Here is a 14224-nt window from a genome sequence, read left to right as displayed (position 1 = left end):
AGAGCATAGAAAAACACCAGTGCTCCAGATGCTGTCCTCAAGTAACTCTAAGAAATGCTACAAACTTGCATTTCTCTTTGAAAATCTCATTGCTTCTAACATGAGCCCCATTGTTGGGCACACTTGAGATTTCTAAATGTGACACCAGTGGTGTCACCAATGTCAGCTGCAAGATGTGGGCTGAACTGAGTGATGCCCTTGAAGAGATGGCTGCCTATCCCCAGTCCTCTGTCCTGCCACTGCCACCATCACCTATGCACAGGAACAAAAGCATCCAAAATCAGGTTCTGGGGAAAAGAAGCTCTACAAAACGCACTGTGGTGGGTTGGATTTTTTGTTTGTTTGTTTGTTTGTTTGTTTTCCCCTTAGAGTTACTGATTCTAACAAGACATCCTTGAGGCTGGTCAGACTTTGGAGATGTTTACCACACATCCCTGGAGCTGCTATGAGCCTGTAGTGGCTGTGAGTGATGGAGAAATGCTAGCATGGTGGCAGCCAGGGAGACGGCTGGGGAGCAGGAAGCAGGAGCAGAGTATGTGCAAAAGGTCAGCAACGGTGCAGGAATTCAGATGTTCCTGAGAGGCCAACAGCTCCAGTTCAGCCCAGAGCAAATTCTTCCCCACTGAAAGCAACTTCTTACAGATCAGTTCTACTCTAAATGAGCAAACCTTTAATGTGGAGCAGATGCAGTGACGTCTTTTTTCCATACTAACCGGCTCCACCGCATCAGAGTGCACCATCCAGGGAACTGTCTCTATCCATTGCCTGTCTTTACAAAGTGTTTTCATCAGTTTCTGGGCAAGGCAGGATTAGTAACCTGTTTTGGTGCAAAGAATTAGACTTAAGATCTAATTCTGTTGTTTTTCTTTTTTCTTATTTTCTTCCCCCTCTGCCCTCAGACAAACACACAAAAGACTGAGCGGTCACTGAGGAGATGACTTTACTAACGATGATAATGATGAGAGGAAGTTGTGTTGCAGAGAGGGGCAGAGTATTGGGCAGCACCAGTGGGAGGACAGCAAGGTACTGTACTGGCATTAGGGCTGAGAGCTGGGCAGGGGTGTGTTATCTCATTTCATGACAGAAGGGACATAAGCTGGGATGTTATCTTCAGGCTATGGTAGGATTTAGGCACCTCATCCCCTGCTGAGTCCTTCCTCGCTGGGTTGTTCATCAAATACAAAAGCACCTTCACAGGCAGTATGGCTGTATGACTCACGCAGCTAAGTCACGTCATGATGGTGCTTAGAATAAGGAGCGCTGGGGTGGGACAAGCCAAGCTCTTTGTCCTGCCTGTCCTCTGTGCCTCGCCAGATTTGGGATCTCTTTCCAGCTGCCAGCCTGCAGCCCCACTGCCCCGCTCTCTGCAGATATACCTGCAGGCACTGACAACCAACTCAGTGGGCAGTTTGGGTTTCCAAGACAGCCTGAGAATGAAACCCACGACCGAAGGAGTCCAAAGCTGCTCCATCTCATCAGCACCTTCCCTCTTTGCAGCCCAGTTTAATGCTAGGTTTATGGTTACCATCCCTCAAGGCGGGTAAGAGGCAGCTCCCAGGTGCGGGCACAGCTGAGGCACTCACTGGGAAGCACTGCAGCCGTGGGGCTGGGAGCTCCGATCTCACCCTGCGCTGCAGGCCTGGGCACCATTTCCAACACAGGGAATGAGCTCCGATGGGCACAGCCAGGGGCCAGGCCCTGAGGCAGACACGATGAAAACATCCCCTAAACCCTATGGTTTAGTTTGTGGTAGCAGTGGTAATGAGAAGACGGTTGGACTAGACGATCTCACAGCTCGTTTCCAGCCTTGTGAGTCTGGTTCTATGGCTACAGATAGCATGGGCTGCCCCGAGCCAACTGCCACCTGTGGGGGAACAGAGCAGTCAGGAGATCAGTGAGGGAGGATGGTGAGAGGACATCACTGAGGGAATGCCTCTCGGAGGAAAGCCGTGAGGCAGCAGTGGGAAGAGAGAACCGGTGAGCGAACAGTAGCGAAGGGAGACCGGAGAGGACAGATCCCTCAGCGGCGATCCACGAGGCAGCTCGGGCGAGGAAGACCCCTAACAGGAGAATGGCGGTGGGAGACCCGCGAGGCGGCTCTGCTGAGGGGACACCGGCAAAGAACAGCCCTGAGGGACGGCGCGCGGCGCCCACGCGATAGGCGCTCGGACCCTGACAGAGCGCAGCGCGGCGCTGCGGGCAGACACGCAAGATGGCGCAAGGCGCTGCCCGCCCCCGCCGGCCCCGCTCCCTCAGCACCGCCCCCCGCCTGCCCGGCGCGGCGGCGTGCTCGCTCGGAGGGGAGCTGCGCTGAAATCCGCTTTTTGCTTTCTTCACCCCCGTTTTTGGTTGTTTGTTGTTGTTTTTTTTTTTTTTAGTTTTTCTTTCTCCCTTTCCTCTCTCCGCTGGAGGGTGGCTCTCGCCTCTCTCCTTCTCTCCCTCCTGGGCCGCTCCCTCTCGGTGGGGCGCAGGGAGCCGAGCCGCCCGCCCGGGATGCCATGGCCCCGCGGGGCTCCGCGCTGCCCGCCCGCCTGCTGGGGCTGCTGCTGCTCTGCTGCGGAGGTAAGGGCGTGGGGAGCGGCGGGACCTGCAGCGCCTGCAGCCGGCACCGTCGCCGCTTTCTGTCCGTCGGTCGGTTCCTCACCCCACTTCGTTGAGCGGGGCTCAGCCCGCGCTCCGTTCTGGGACCCCCCGCCTCTCCCGGCCCCTTCCCCATCTGCGGCCACCGCCGCTCCGTCGGGCTCCCGTTGGGCTGAGCGGGGCCCGGCGCCTCCCGGCGTATCGACCGTGTGTGGGATGGAAGGACGGGGCCGTGGGGCTGAGATTTCGGGGCTGCTGGACGGAACAGCCCCCGGCCCGCTGGGGGCCCGGCCGCATTGAGTGCTGCGCCCGCCCGAAGCCGCGGCTGCAGGAATGAGACCGAGCGGTGCTTCGGCGGCTGTAAGAGCGGAACGCAGAGGTCTGAACCCCGAGGTGCCGTGCCGTGCTTCCCCGGCTCGGCGTGCAGCCCGTACAACGCTCAGAGCTGCTGCACGGGACGCTTCCCGCTGACACGACGCGGGGCTCGCGCTGTGCCGCTGTGCTGCGGAGCGGTGCTGCCGCACAGTGGGACGCGCGGTGCTTCCCGTGCCTCCCTGCCCTCCTTTGGCTCAGCAGCCGCGTAAAGCGAAGCGGGGACTGCTTGAGACAGCTCGGTGTGGGCAGAGGGAGCGGAGCGTGCGGGAGATCGGCTGCGATGCGGGGCGTTCTGAGATGGGCTGCGGGCTGTTCCCGGCGCAGACTTCGCCACGTGCTTCGCAGCGGTTCGTGCTGGGAAACGGGAGCAACCTGCGGGGGATGCGAGGGGATGTGAAGGGATGGGTCCTGCCGCTCTGCTGGGGTTCCTGAGAGCACAGCAGTGCGTGGGGTTGGCTGCAAATGTACCTCTTTTGTGGGGGGAGGAGAAAAGGAGAGAATCGTTGAAAGCAAAACCTTACTGAGCTGGCTTTGCCCGGTTCTTTGCCTGCCGCTGTCTCGTTGTCCCGTGTGTTGCGTTCTGCTGCGGTTCGGTAGGGCTGCGCGCAGTCCGGTTGTAAAGGACCAACACGGGCGCTTGGCTTTGCGTGAGAAGTTTTCCAGCACTGAGGTTTCCCCCACCCTCGCTGTGTTTAGCAGTGAGGTACCGCTGCGTCCCACACAGCCTCCTGCGGCCGGGGCAGAAGGGACGGATGGGGACGATGAACGCAGGTGCTGCCCGGGATGCTTCGCCCTTCCCACCCGCTTGGCTCCCATTCGCGCGGCTCAAACACAGCGCGTTGGGTTTGCTCAGCACTGGGACACTATTTGCTTCATTTTTTTTCTTTTCTCCCCCTTAATTTCCTGGTGCTCTTTGTTTTGGTTGGTGGGCAGCTTTGTCTGTTCTTGCTGAGCCCAGCATTCAGAGGCAGGCATAGGATACCAGGGCTGTGCTTAGTAGCAGCCTCGGAATTAAGCATCGTCATTTATATTTAAGTAGGCTTAACTTCTGAATTATTGAAGCCGTAAGCTTTCACTAATTCCTACTCTGCGTGGCTTTGTGTTTTTGGTTTTTGATGTGAGAAAGGACTTCCTTCTCCTAAATTGGTGTAACACAATATACAATTTTTTCTCAATATATCTAGGAGGGTATCTGGTATCATTTCCCCAGTACCACTCAAAGACAGTGGATGAAATTCGAGCCTGCATTTGAGTTTTGTTTCTCTTGAGGGGTCCAACAGGAGAAGTGCTGGGCACAGGGCTGCTGCCTTCCCCAGAGTGGTGCGGTCTGGGGGACTGTGTGTGTCATTGGGACCGGTGCTGCATTTGGGACCAGTGCAGGGCTTGTGTCTGCTGGTGCCACCAATACTGAGCTTCCTTTGGGGGATTTGAGAGCCAGCCAAGGGACGGGGCTGCAGGGCAGGTTGGTCCCCCCACTCCACCCTGCCACTCGCAGCACAGGGAGCTGGAAATGCTGCACTGATCAGATTGCTCTTTGCCTTGTTACTTGTGATGCACATTGCGAGCTCCTGCTCTCGTTAGGAGCGGATGGTGGCAGAGGATCCAAGATTGCAGCCCAGGTCCCTGCCTCTCTTTGCTCGATCCCAATTTTGGCTGACGCACCCCTATGCAGGCAGTGCAGAGCAGCCCAGCAGAGAGCTGCAAAACCTTTCCCCGCACGCATGTGTACATGAGAAAGCCTCCTGCCTTCCTTTCCCTCTGAGCTTTTCTCCCTGTGATTTCTTGCTCCTGCGGAGCCCCATTTCACAGCACATACAGCGCTGAGCGTTGACCTCCTGCAGCCCCATCACCTCCCATCCCACTTCCCTACAGGAGCACCTTTGTGTGTAACACAGAGGCAGCAAAGCCCTGCGGGGACCTTGTGCTGGTTCTGATGGCAGTGTGACGTGGGGCGGTGGGGCAATGGCTATCACACAAAGCTGCTGCTAGTGTTGGTATGGCCCCAAAGCCACACACGGCCCCAGCGGTTCCATTCCATAGCCAGCAGCGGATCTGGGGCAGAAGATGCTTCCCTCCGAGCCCCCTTCCCCCAACATCATTTCCTCGTGCTTTGCGCTCCCGGGCTTCTGACCCCGGATATTGTCCTTTTATTTGATCTAACAGAACAATGCCGGAGCCCCCCTCTGCAGATGAAGAATTCCCATTGAAATCAGCTGAATAGCGCTGGGCAGGAACACAAACAGTCTGCTCAAAATTACTTTGAAATCACAAACTTATTTGAACTTTACTGGAGCTTTTAGTTTTACAGAGTTTAGAAACTAATAAATTATGGAGCGGGGCTCATGAAAACCTACCCGAGCTTGGTTTATCCAAAAGAATATGCAACATTTTGGTTTTGCAAGAAAATAAAAATAATTGTTTGCACGTGTTCAGGAGCCATTGGCAAGCACATAAAACCAATGGTTTAAGGAGGCAAACATGTCAATAATCGCACTTTAAGAGAAGAGGGAGGCAAGTTGGCAAAGCGCACAGCAGGCTGCTCTGCCTTGCTTCTGCATCACGTGGTGCTGTACCTCTGCTCAAGAGGAGCCCGCTCACTTCTCAGCCACCGTGCTCCTGTGTCAGTAACTTAAAGCCAGAGTGGAGGATTTGCTGCCTTTCTGGCTTTCTGCACGTGAGGGATGTTTCTGTATGAAGAGCTTTGCTGCCGGAACCTGAGAGTGCACAAAAGAGGAGAGAAGTGGTTGGGTTTCACTCTGCTTTTGGATCGAAGGGAGTGCTGCAGTGCTCAGCTGTGCGTTGAGATGACTGAGGTGGTGCTTTCCTCCATCCCAAATTTCAGAGCTGTGGGGTGGGAGGTGATGGGGCAGAGGGGGAGGGAAGTGAAAAGAGGAAGGAGGGAATGGAGTGCTTCCTTAGATGTGATGTGGTGAAGACTTTCAAAGTGTTTAACACGTGCAGAAAGCTCCGTGCCTCCAGAAGGACCTTGCCTCCCCCTGTGCATTGTGTGCTCCTGCCCACCAGGACCCCACGCAAATTTCAGGGCGATGTGATGGGACCTGGTGATGGCGGGGTGCCCGTATCCATGCTGAGCCCAGCTCTGCACTCATCCTTTCTCTCCCTGGCCATTCTGTGTTTGGATGAGAGGTGTGATCTGGTTGGGGCTGCTGACCACGTGGGGAATGGATAAAGCACGGGGCTGCTGCGTGCTCTGGGTTCCTTCCTGGGGGTAGAGCTGTTAGCATGAAAAGGGTCTTTGCCCTTTCCAGCTCCAGTGCCAGGCTGTGCCCTTTCTTTAGGGCTCCCGGAGCATGTCCTGGAAGGGCCCTTTGTGCTGGGAATGCTTCCTGCTTCCACACTGTGCTTAATGAGCAGCCTCCTGGGATTGGCCCGATCTGGTCTCAAACATCTGAAAATTATTTGGAACCATTTTTGTGCTTCTCTGAGTGGAGTTTTTCCCTTCCTTGACTAAAACCAAGGGCAGAGATGCTGGCTGTGTGTCTGAACTTGGCATCAGGTGGCCAAGATCTCCTGTTATCCCTGCAGAGCCTCCTGCAGTCCCATCACAAGTGGGTACCTGGTGGAGAAATCACTTTGCGTAGCCTCTGTCCAAAAGGAAAGGGAATAAAAAATTCTGAGCTAGTAAACTTTACTGCCTGCAAGACGTGGGGCATGCTACAGCCTATTCTCCTCTTCTTTGCATGTAAATTTTTTCTGGATGCCCTAAAGAGCCAATTTGCACTTTACTGCAGTGTAGTGCTTTTCTCGTTAGTGTCTGGGTCAGCCTGGAGGAGATTTAAGGGGCACCAGCTGGGTTTTTAGGTTGCCAATTTCATCAGCTGAAACCTGTTTTAATCTGCAGGAGGACGCCTTTCAGCTGTGGAGAGCTGCTCCCTCCACCTCTTTGCATTTTCAGGAGTGCTTAAAAATAAAAGCACCAACAGTAAACAGGAGTTGTATTTTGTTGGGCCATCCCAACCTGCCCTGCACCCTGTTCTTTGTCCTAACACCAACCCCCCGTAAAAGCCCCAGATCTCTGCTCGTGAGCGGGGATGCTTTCTTTTGGCTGTGTTAAAGCAGGACCAGAGCATAACCTTGGTGATGGCTGCTGCTGGGTCGCTGCTGATTTATGCTGTGCTACGTTGGGAACAAACACAGTAAATCAGGGGAGTGCACATGAGAGCTTTCTGCTCACACAAGGACGTGCTGCTGGGACAGGGCTGCGTGCGTTGGCTGAGGGCAGGTCGGTCCAACCAGGCTGAATTGTAGGGTCGTGGACTGTTTGTGTTGGAAGGGACCTTAAAGATCGCCCAGTCCCACTGCAGTGGGCTGATTGCCCTCACCACGTTGGGTTGCCCAGGCCACATCCATGGCCATGGGCAGTGCAGGGATGGGGCAGGATGTTGGGAGCTGGGCCTTTGGGACTGGCATTCCTGATAGGAACAGGAGGAATTTCTCACACAGAGGGTGGTGAAGACCTGGAACAGGTTGCCCAAGGAGGTTGTGGATTCTCCATCCCTGGAGGCATTCAAGGCCAGGCTGGATGTGGCTCTGGGCAGCCTGGGCTGCTGGTTGGCGACCTGCAGATAGCAGGGGTTTGTATCTGGATGATCACTGTGGTCCTTTGCAACCCAGGCCATTCTGTGATTCTATTCTATGGGATTAGCTTTCTTGGTGGGACGGGCTGCTGTACTTTTCCAAAGAACAGGACAGAAAGCCAACGCCACGTTTCCCAAATGGAAAAGGACAACACTCAGATATGAGCGAGTCCTTTTGAAGCTTTGAGCATGAATCACAGTGTCAAGTGAAAAATAATTAAACTTTTTTTTTTTTTTTAAATATACTTCAAAGTGTCTTTTAAGCTTCCCATTAATTCCAAGTTCTTTCTCTCAGCACTAAATAAATCTCTTGGTTCAAAAGCACAAGTGCTAATTGGTTTCTCTGAGTATGCCTGTCTGCTTGATCAATAGGGGAAGTAGTTTTTGTTAAATATTTGCACATATCGTCTCATATTGTGTAGCTCAGGGAGATGGTAAATGTTTCTCAAAAGGAGACTTGTAGGGTGAGGGTTCCAATAATTTTCTCGTGGCCTTTATGTCAGAGCTAATAAGGCTTCCTCCCTTCATCCTTCTGTAGGAGAGAAGGAGGTTGCCCAGCAAAGGGCTGAGGGCTCTGAGGGGTGAGCTCCTCACCTCCAGCCCCACGCCTGCTTCCAGGAGTGGCACTGCAGAGCATAATGCTGTAGGGCTGGGGTCCGGGATGCTGTGTGGGATGGGCAGCTTTGGTACTCAGCCCATGGTTGGGGCTTTTAGACTCCATAGGGAATGCATACGACCTCAGTGATTTCCTCTCTCTCACAGTTAGTCGTACTTTTGCTGTTTCCATGCAAGTTCAGTGCATCATTTGCTTCCAGTTCCATCATTTCTGTGCCTCGCTGCTGCCTGGTTGGATATTGCTGCTAATGGAGCTGGCTGCCCCTTGTCCCCAGTACCTCATCCTGCTGCCTTCACCTCTCAAAGCAGAACTGAGATGAGGACTGGTGTCCCCACAGTGCCCATCTGGGAGGCCAGACTTCAGCCTCATCTGTTCAGAGCCCAGTTCTTGAAATCCATGTTATATGTGAGTAATCCCACTGAGTGGAAATTCCCACTGTGGTTACAGCCAAATGGATGCAGGGGGATATTTCAAAGAGGACAAAACGTGTAAGGTGCCCAGTTCCTACCACGTCCTGTGCCCTGTTTTCTTCAGAGCAGCTGTGCAGCAGCCCGTGGACCTTAGGCTGGGCAGTTTGTGGACTGGTTTCTCATGCTTGCTCCTTACGTTGTGCAGCACTGGATGGTGCAGCATCCCAGAGCTTATATGGGGTGTTGGGGTGAAGGACAGAGCTTGGCTTCTTCCTTAATCCCATATTAGCACTTGTTATCTGTCTGATGTATGGAGGGGCTGGGCTTCCCTCTCCTCATGCACCCATCAGCTGGTTGCCTTGCCCTGAAGCTCAGGAAAGTGGCAGTGGGATTTCTTCAAGGTCAGAAAAGCATCCCAGGAGCCAGAATTTGGGGTGCTTCTGGTGCTGTCAGGCATCTGTAGGGAACAAAGCAGTCGATGCCCAGTGTCACACCTGGAGGTACAGTCCCAAGGAGACCCCAGGAGCAGCCAGCAGCCATCCCTGCCCAGTTTGTGTCGGAGGGCACCAGTCCTAATTGTGAGTGCCCTCACTGCTGCTGCTCGAGCAGCCCGTGGTTTGGATGCAGACCGAATGTTTATGGAGGTAAACATGATTATCTCCAATCACACGCCTTAATGATGGTTATTATAATGACAGCTATTGTGGGAAGGGCATGTAATTATGTTGATTCTTCCTTTCTTCCTTTATTGTACATATAATAATAAGCTGTTTTATCTGAGAACACACGGGAACTGGGGGAAGAGGAGCATTTAATTCATTAGGATTTGTGTTGGTTGTTTTCTTTTGATTGTCTTTTATGTTAAATCCTAAATTCCTGGTCAGTCAGTAGGGAGCCAGAAGCTCAGTGGGGAGGCAGGAGGGGGTCCCTATCCTGCATAACATGGGGTGGGGCCCCAGCGTGGTTGGTGCTGGTGAGGCTCTGTCCACTTTGCAGAAAAATGCAGAGCATTCATCTCAATTCCTTAATTTTCATAAAGTAATTGATGGCTTTGTGCTGGCTGCAGTGTAACTTGCAGAGAGGACCCCAAGGCTATCTCATAAAGAGAGGAGTCACAGCGAGCGATAGATCACTGAGATGGCTGGGGCTAGCCTGATGTTTTAAGACTTAATGGGTTAATAAAGTGTGTGCTTTAGGTGTCTGTCACTAAGTAGAGTTTGTCCATTCCCTGCACACACTCATACCTTGACAGCAGTACCTTTGACCTGCCTGCACTACCCCGGCCTTCTTTGTCTGCTCCGTCCATCTGCCTTGGCTCAGGTTGCACTCAATGTTTATCCCCCGTAATCCAATTTAAGTTGCCGTAGAAAGCAATGGGGATTTGCAGAAAGAAAGAAAAAATCTCACTGGGTTTGCAGAGCAAAAAAAAGGCAGACATTTTTTCTTTTTTTTTTTCCCTCTTTTTTTTTTTTTTCTTTTCTTTTCTTTTAGGATAACACTCTCATACTCCTCCCATGCATTAACGATCTGCTCTCCACCCAGTTTGACCTTTTTCATGGTGGGATCCTGGCTATGCTGGGTTCTGCCAGAGGCAGGCATCACACAAACCATTCTGTGGCTTCTGTCTGCTGGGAGATGTTGGCCACATGCATCCCAGTTCTGCAGGAAGCCGTGGTATTGGGCCCCTGGAGCCCAGGAGAAGGGGGGAAGCTGGATGTCAGGGCAGAGCTGTGGGAGCTGCATAAGAGAACGGCCAGAATGGTTTTCCCTGTGCTCGGAAATAGCAGTTTTCTTGCTCTTCTGGAATTTCTTCATTGCTCTCCCCTTAAAAAAATAAAAAAATAAAAAAATTGCCTCCATCACTGCATTTACACCCTTCAAATATTTATATGACTCCTGTTTCTTGGTCTTTCGTGTCAGTGTGTGTTTTGGGCTAACCTTTAAACAGTAGCTTTATTTCTGTCTTCTTCTGTAGTGCCTAATCATGGTTGTATGGCAAATTATACCCTAAAAAGGTGTGCTGGACCAAATGAAGCATAGCAGGCCAAAGACATAGAGTTTAAACGTTCAGTTGGCAAAAGAAGTAAACGAGTGTGTATCTATACGATGGGAAGCGAGGGTTTGCCTGTTGTCGGGACAAATTCTGCAGTAACTTATCTCAGCCTTGGAGGGCTGTGTCTGTGGATGTGCCTTTGGAAACCGAACCCGGGATTTTGAGGGCAAAACCTTTGGATGCAAAGCACGCCCAAAGGTTGCTTGTTTTTCTGGAATGTTTTCATCACGGCCTGTTAGCTGCCTTAGTGTTGACTGTTGCTTCATCTTGTTGCTGACGTGTTGCCCTTCTCTCTCCTTGCTTTTCAGATTTTTGTCACTCCTCTGAGCTGGCGTTCGTTGTGGAGCCCAGCGATGACATAGCGGTGCAGGAGCAGCCCTTGATCCTCTACTGCCAGGTGGAAGGCATCCAGCCCATCACCATCACGTGGCGGAAGAACGGCGCCATGATCGTGGACAGCGAGAACGCCTTCATGTTGGCCAACGGCTCGCTGTACGTCTCCCGCTTCCAGAGGGTCCGGGGAGACGGCTCCTCTGATGAGGGCGAGTACGACTGCATGGCACAAAACCATTATGGGCTGGTGGTGAGCCGGAAGGCGAAGATCCAGGCAGCGAGTAAGTAGAGGCTTTGTCCTGCCTGCGCCTCGCGCTGTGGTTCTGCCGTGGGCAGTCAGGTGGAAATTCTTTACTCGGAGGGTGGTGAGGCCCTGGCACTGCTGCCCGGAGAGCTGTGTGTGCCCCATCTCTGGAGGTGCTCAAGGCAGGGGTGAATGGGGCCCTTGGTGGCCTGAGCCAGCCCACGGCAGGGAGATTGAAACCAGGGTCAGCTTTGCAGCTTGACGGGCTCTGCTTGGCAGGCAGTACTTCCCAAACCAGAGGCGAAGACCTTCAGAAGGTCATGGTTTCTCTCATTTTGTTATTTAAGACAGGCAGTGTGGAGGCAGCAAGGTCTTATTTACTATCAAGCGTGGCAGTGCCTTTGGGGGCAAGGCTAACAACATCAGACAGATAGTCTGGTGGGTGAGCCTGGAGGAGGAGAGAGATGAAAATGTCAGCGAGGGAATGAAATTTAAAGGTGGGGGAGGAAGAATTACAGGGCCGGCTGCAACTCCAGCCCCTTGCATCTGGAAATGCTGCAGTGGCTGTGGTCCTCTTGGGGTGTCTGCTGTTGGACTGGATGATCTTGCAGGTCGTTTCCAGCCTTGTGATTGTATGATTCTGGTGGCTTCCTCCTTTGCCAGCTCTGGTTGTGGATCTGTCCTGAGACTGAAGCAGAGCTCAGGAGCTGTTCACGGTGGCTTCTGTCCTTGTGTAGATGGCTTTGCTCTCAGACTGCTGCTCATCCTTTTTGCTTGTAATGAGAAGTTGCTGCTAAGTATGATTTCTGTAAATCTGGGAACATGGGTGTCTGATAAGATCCTGAGACCTGGCCAAATGCTGATCTCTTAAATTAAGTTTTATTGAATTGTCTTCCAACTTGTTTGGAAGGTGGCTACTACTATTCTTAGTGTGCAATCCCCTTACTACTTCTTCCATTGTATATGCAAGCAAGAAAGTATATGCTTTCTTGGTGCAAAGCAGAAAAGTCTATGGCAAAGTATGGGGCCAGACCCAGGGTCCCCTGGTGGCAGTCCCCAGCCTGGGGGGCCCTTTGAAGCTCTGCGTCCCGCTCCCCGCTGCGCTGGGGTCCGCTGGCAGCCCACCAAGGGAACACTTCAGCCCTTGTGTCTAACAATTCCCAAGTGCATGAAGTGGCCATCTGCAAACCTAGCTTTTCAGTAGTGTAAGAAATGACATTGTCCAGGAGCCAAGGGCTTTGGGTCCGTGCCAGATTAGCAGCTGGATCTAAAACTTGTCAGTCTTGTGGTGCTAAACCTCGGAGCGCTTTTGTGAATGGCTCTGGCATTTATGAGCTGGGAGCTGGCTGACGTGCAAGCACAGTGTCAGACTTCTCAGACCTGTAAACAGGAGACATGAGAGCCAGAGGAATTACCTTTGGGATAGCAGATTGTCAATAAACATTGTTATCTTGGCTCTGGCATCAATATGTATGTGATGTGCTGTGTGTCCCCGAATAGCATTTCCTTTTGTAGCCATCTTCGTGTGAATCAAAACAAAAAAGGGATCACACTGAAGATGCTCAGGAGCCCATTCTGGCTTCAGGCTCTGAGAAAACATCTGGGTGAGACCAGCACAGAATGTAGGGCACCTGGCCTCAATGCCACAGCTTCTGCTGATAACAGGAGTGACTGAGGAAAGCTGTGGGCAGGTGTAACCTGCTGCCCTACTCAGCTCCTGGCGCGACGGGTGGGAGCACAGGGCTTGCTTCCACCTCCTGAGAACAGATCCCAGCTGTCTCCTCAAGCCTCTGTATCTCACGGTGATTTACCTGCGGGTAACAGTGATCTTCCATGCTCCAGATAATCAAATCTAGCAAAGGACTGTCAGCTCCATCTTAGAGGAGCACTGCATTGAAGCCATGGGTGCTGGCTGCCTGGAAGAAAAAAGCCATGCGCTGAGCAGACCTGAGCAAAGTAAACACTGCCAGTGGGTAAAACCTCATCCCAGCGCTGATCTCTTCTTCCCTCTGAGCCTGACATCTGAGCACAAAAGCAAAGGAGAAACAGAAACCTTTCGCAAACAGAAATCTTGAAAGTTGATCAAGGCCGTGCTACTGAGGAATAAAAAGGATCTGACAGAGCAGAGCCCCTCGAGAGCTCCGCTGCACTTTTGCTGTCTTCAAAGGCACGCTGTTAGTCTCATATCACCATTACAGACCCCGGCTTTGTATTATTGCTTGGAATATAATCTTCTTGGCTCGGAGGAATGTACATATTTGCATTCAGGAAATGTGGGCTGGATATCATATTTTTATGTTTCAAATGTACTCTGACAGTTGGCATGAAGCGAAGTTTAAGTGGAAGAATATGGGGCTCACAGCCGTGGCGCGTGCGGCTCTGCCGGCGCTGGGAGGGCAGATATCCCCGCTTTGGCACGAGCTGGAAACAACCGAGGTGCTGCAGTTTGTAACTCTGCCACGGGGATAGGTGTGTGTAGAAGTGGGAAACAGGGCAGCCTGTGTTGTCAGTCCCATCCGCCCCGGATCTTATTACTCCCCTGCCTCGGTTTACCCGTGGAACGAACGCTTCTTTAAACCTTCCTCCTACAAACGGGCTGACGAAATTTTAGGAAGTCTGAAGTCTTTGGGAATTTCTGTGTTTTGTCCTTAATAAGCAAAGATACTGAGCAGAGGGAAGCAGATCTTGTTTGCTCTGTGGGTTGGCAAGTTGTGTGTGAAGCACGTTGCTCATATTTTTGTGCTGTCACCTCCTTTTGAATGAACGTGCAAGCAGTGCACACGTGGCTGAGCCAGGCAGGGGCCCTGGGCGTTCCCACCCTGTGCCTGGCACACTGCTTGGAGTGCCCTTGGTTGGCGTCTCTGCCCCTGTTCAGAGCCTGGTGTGTGGGTTGAAGAGGTGGAATGCAGCATGTTTTTATGATCTGATCAGTATATTGAATACAGATCTTTTCCCTCATGACAATTTCATAATTTCTCATGACTCGGTGCTGTTTTAATTAAAATCAGTTTGGTG

General features: G+C 52.4%; 1 protein-coding gene across 1 annotated transcript in view; it reads left to right on the top strand.

Moving 5' to 3' along the window:
* The first annotated feature begins 2235 nt into the window (after nucleotides 1–2235).
* The window catches only part of IGDCC3 (immunoglobulin superfamily DCC subclass member 3), an 83189-nt gene continuing 71200 nt past the window's right edge, over nucleotides 2236–14224 (top strand). Inside the window, exons 1-2 of the mRNA XM_085233731.1 lie at nucleotides 2236–2562; nucleotides 10941–11246. Of these exons, the coding sequence (XP_085089857.1) occupies nucleotides 2499–2562; nucleotides 10941–11246 (370 nt within the window). The 5' untranslated portion in view covers nucleotides 2236–2498. The remainder of the gene's footprint in view (nucleotides 2563–10940; nucleotides 11247–14224) is intronic.

This window comes from Meleagris gallopavo, chromosome 12, assembly GCF_905368555.1.
Source record: "Meleagris gallopavo chromosome 12, MGAL_WU_HG_1.1, whole genome shotgun sequence".
Taxonomy (NCBI): domain Eukaryota; kingdom Metazoa; phylum Chordata; class Aves; order Galliformes; family Phasianidae; genus Meleagris; species Meleagris gallopavo.
This window is presented reverse-complemented; position numbering and strand designations above follow the sequence as displayed.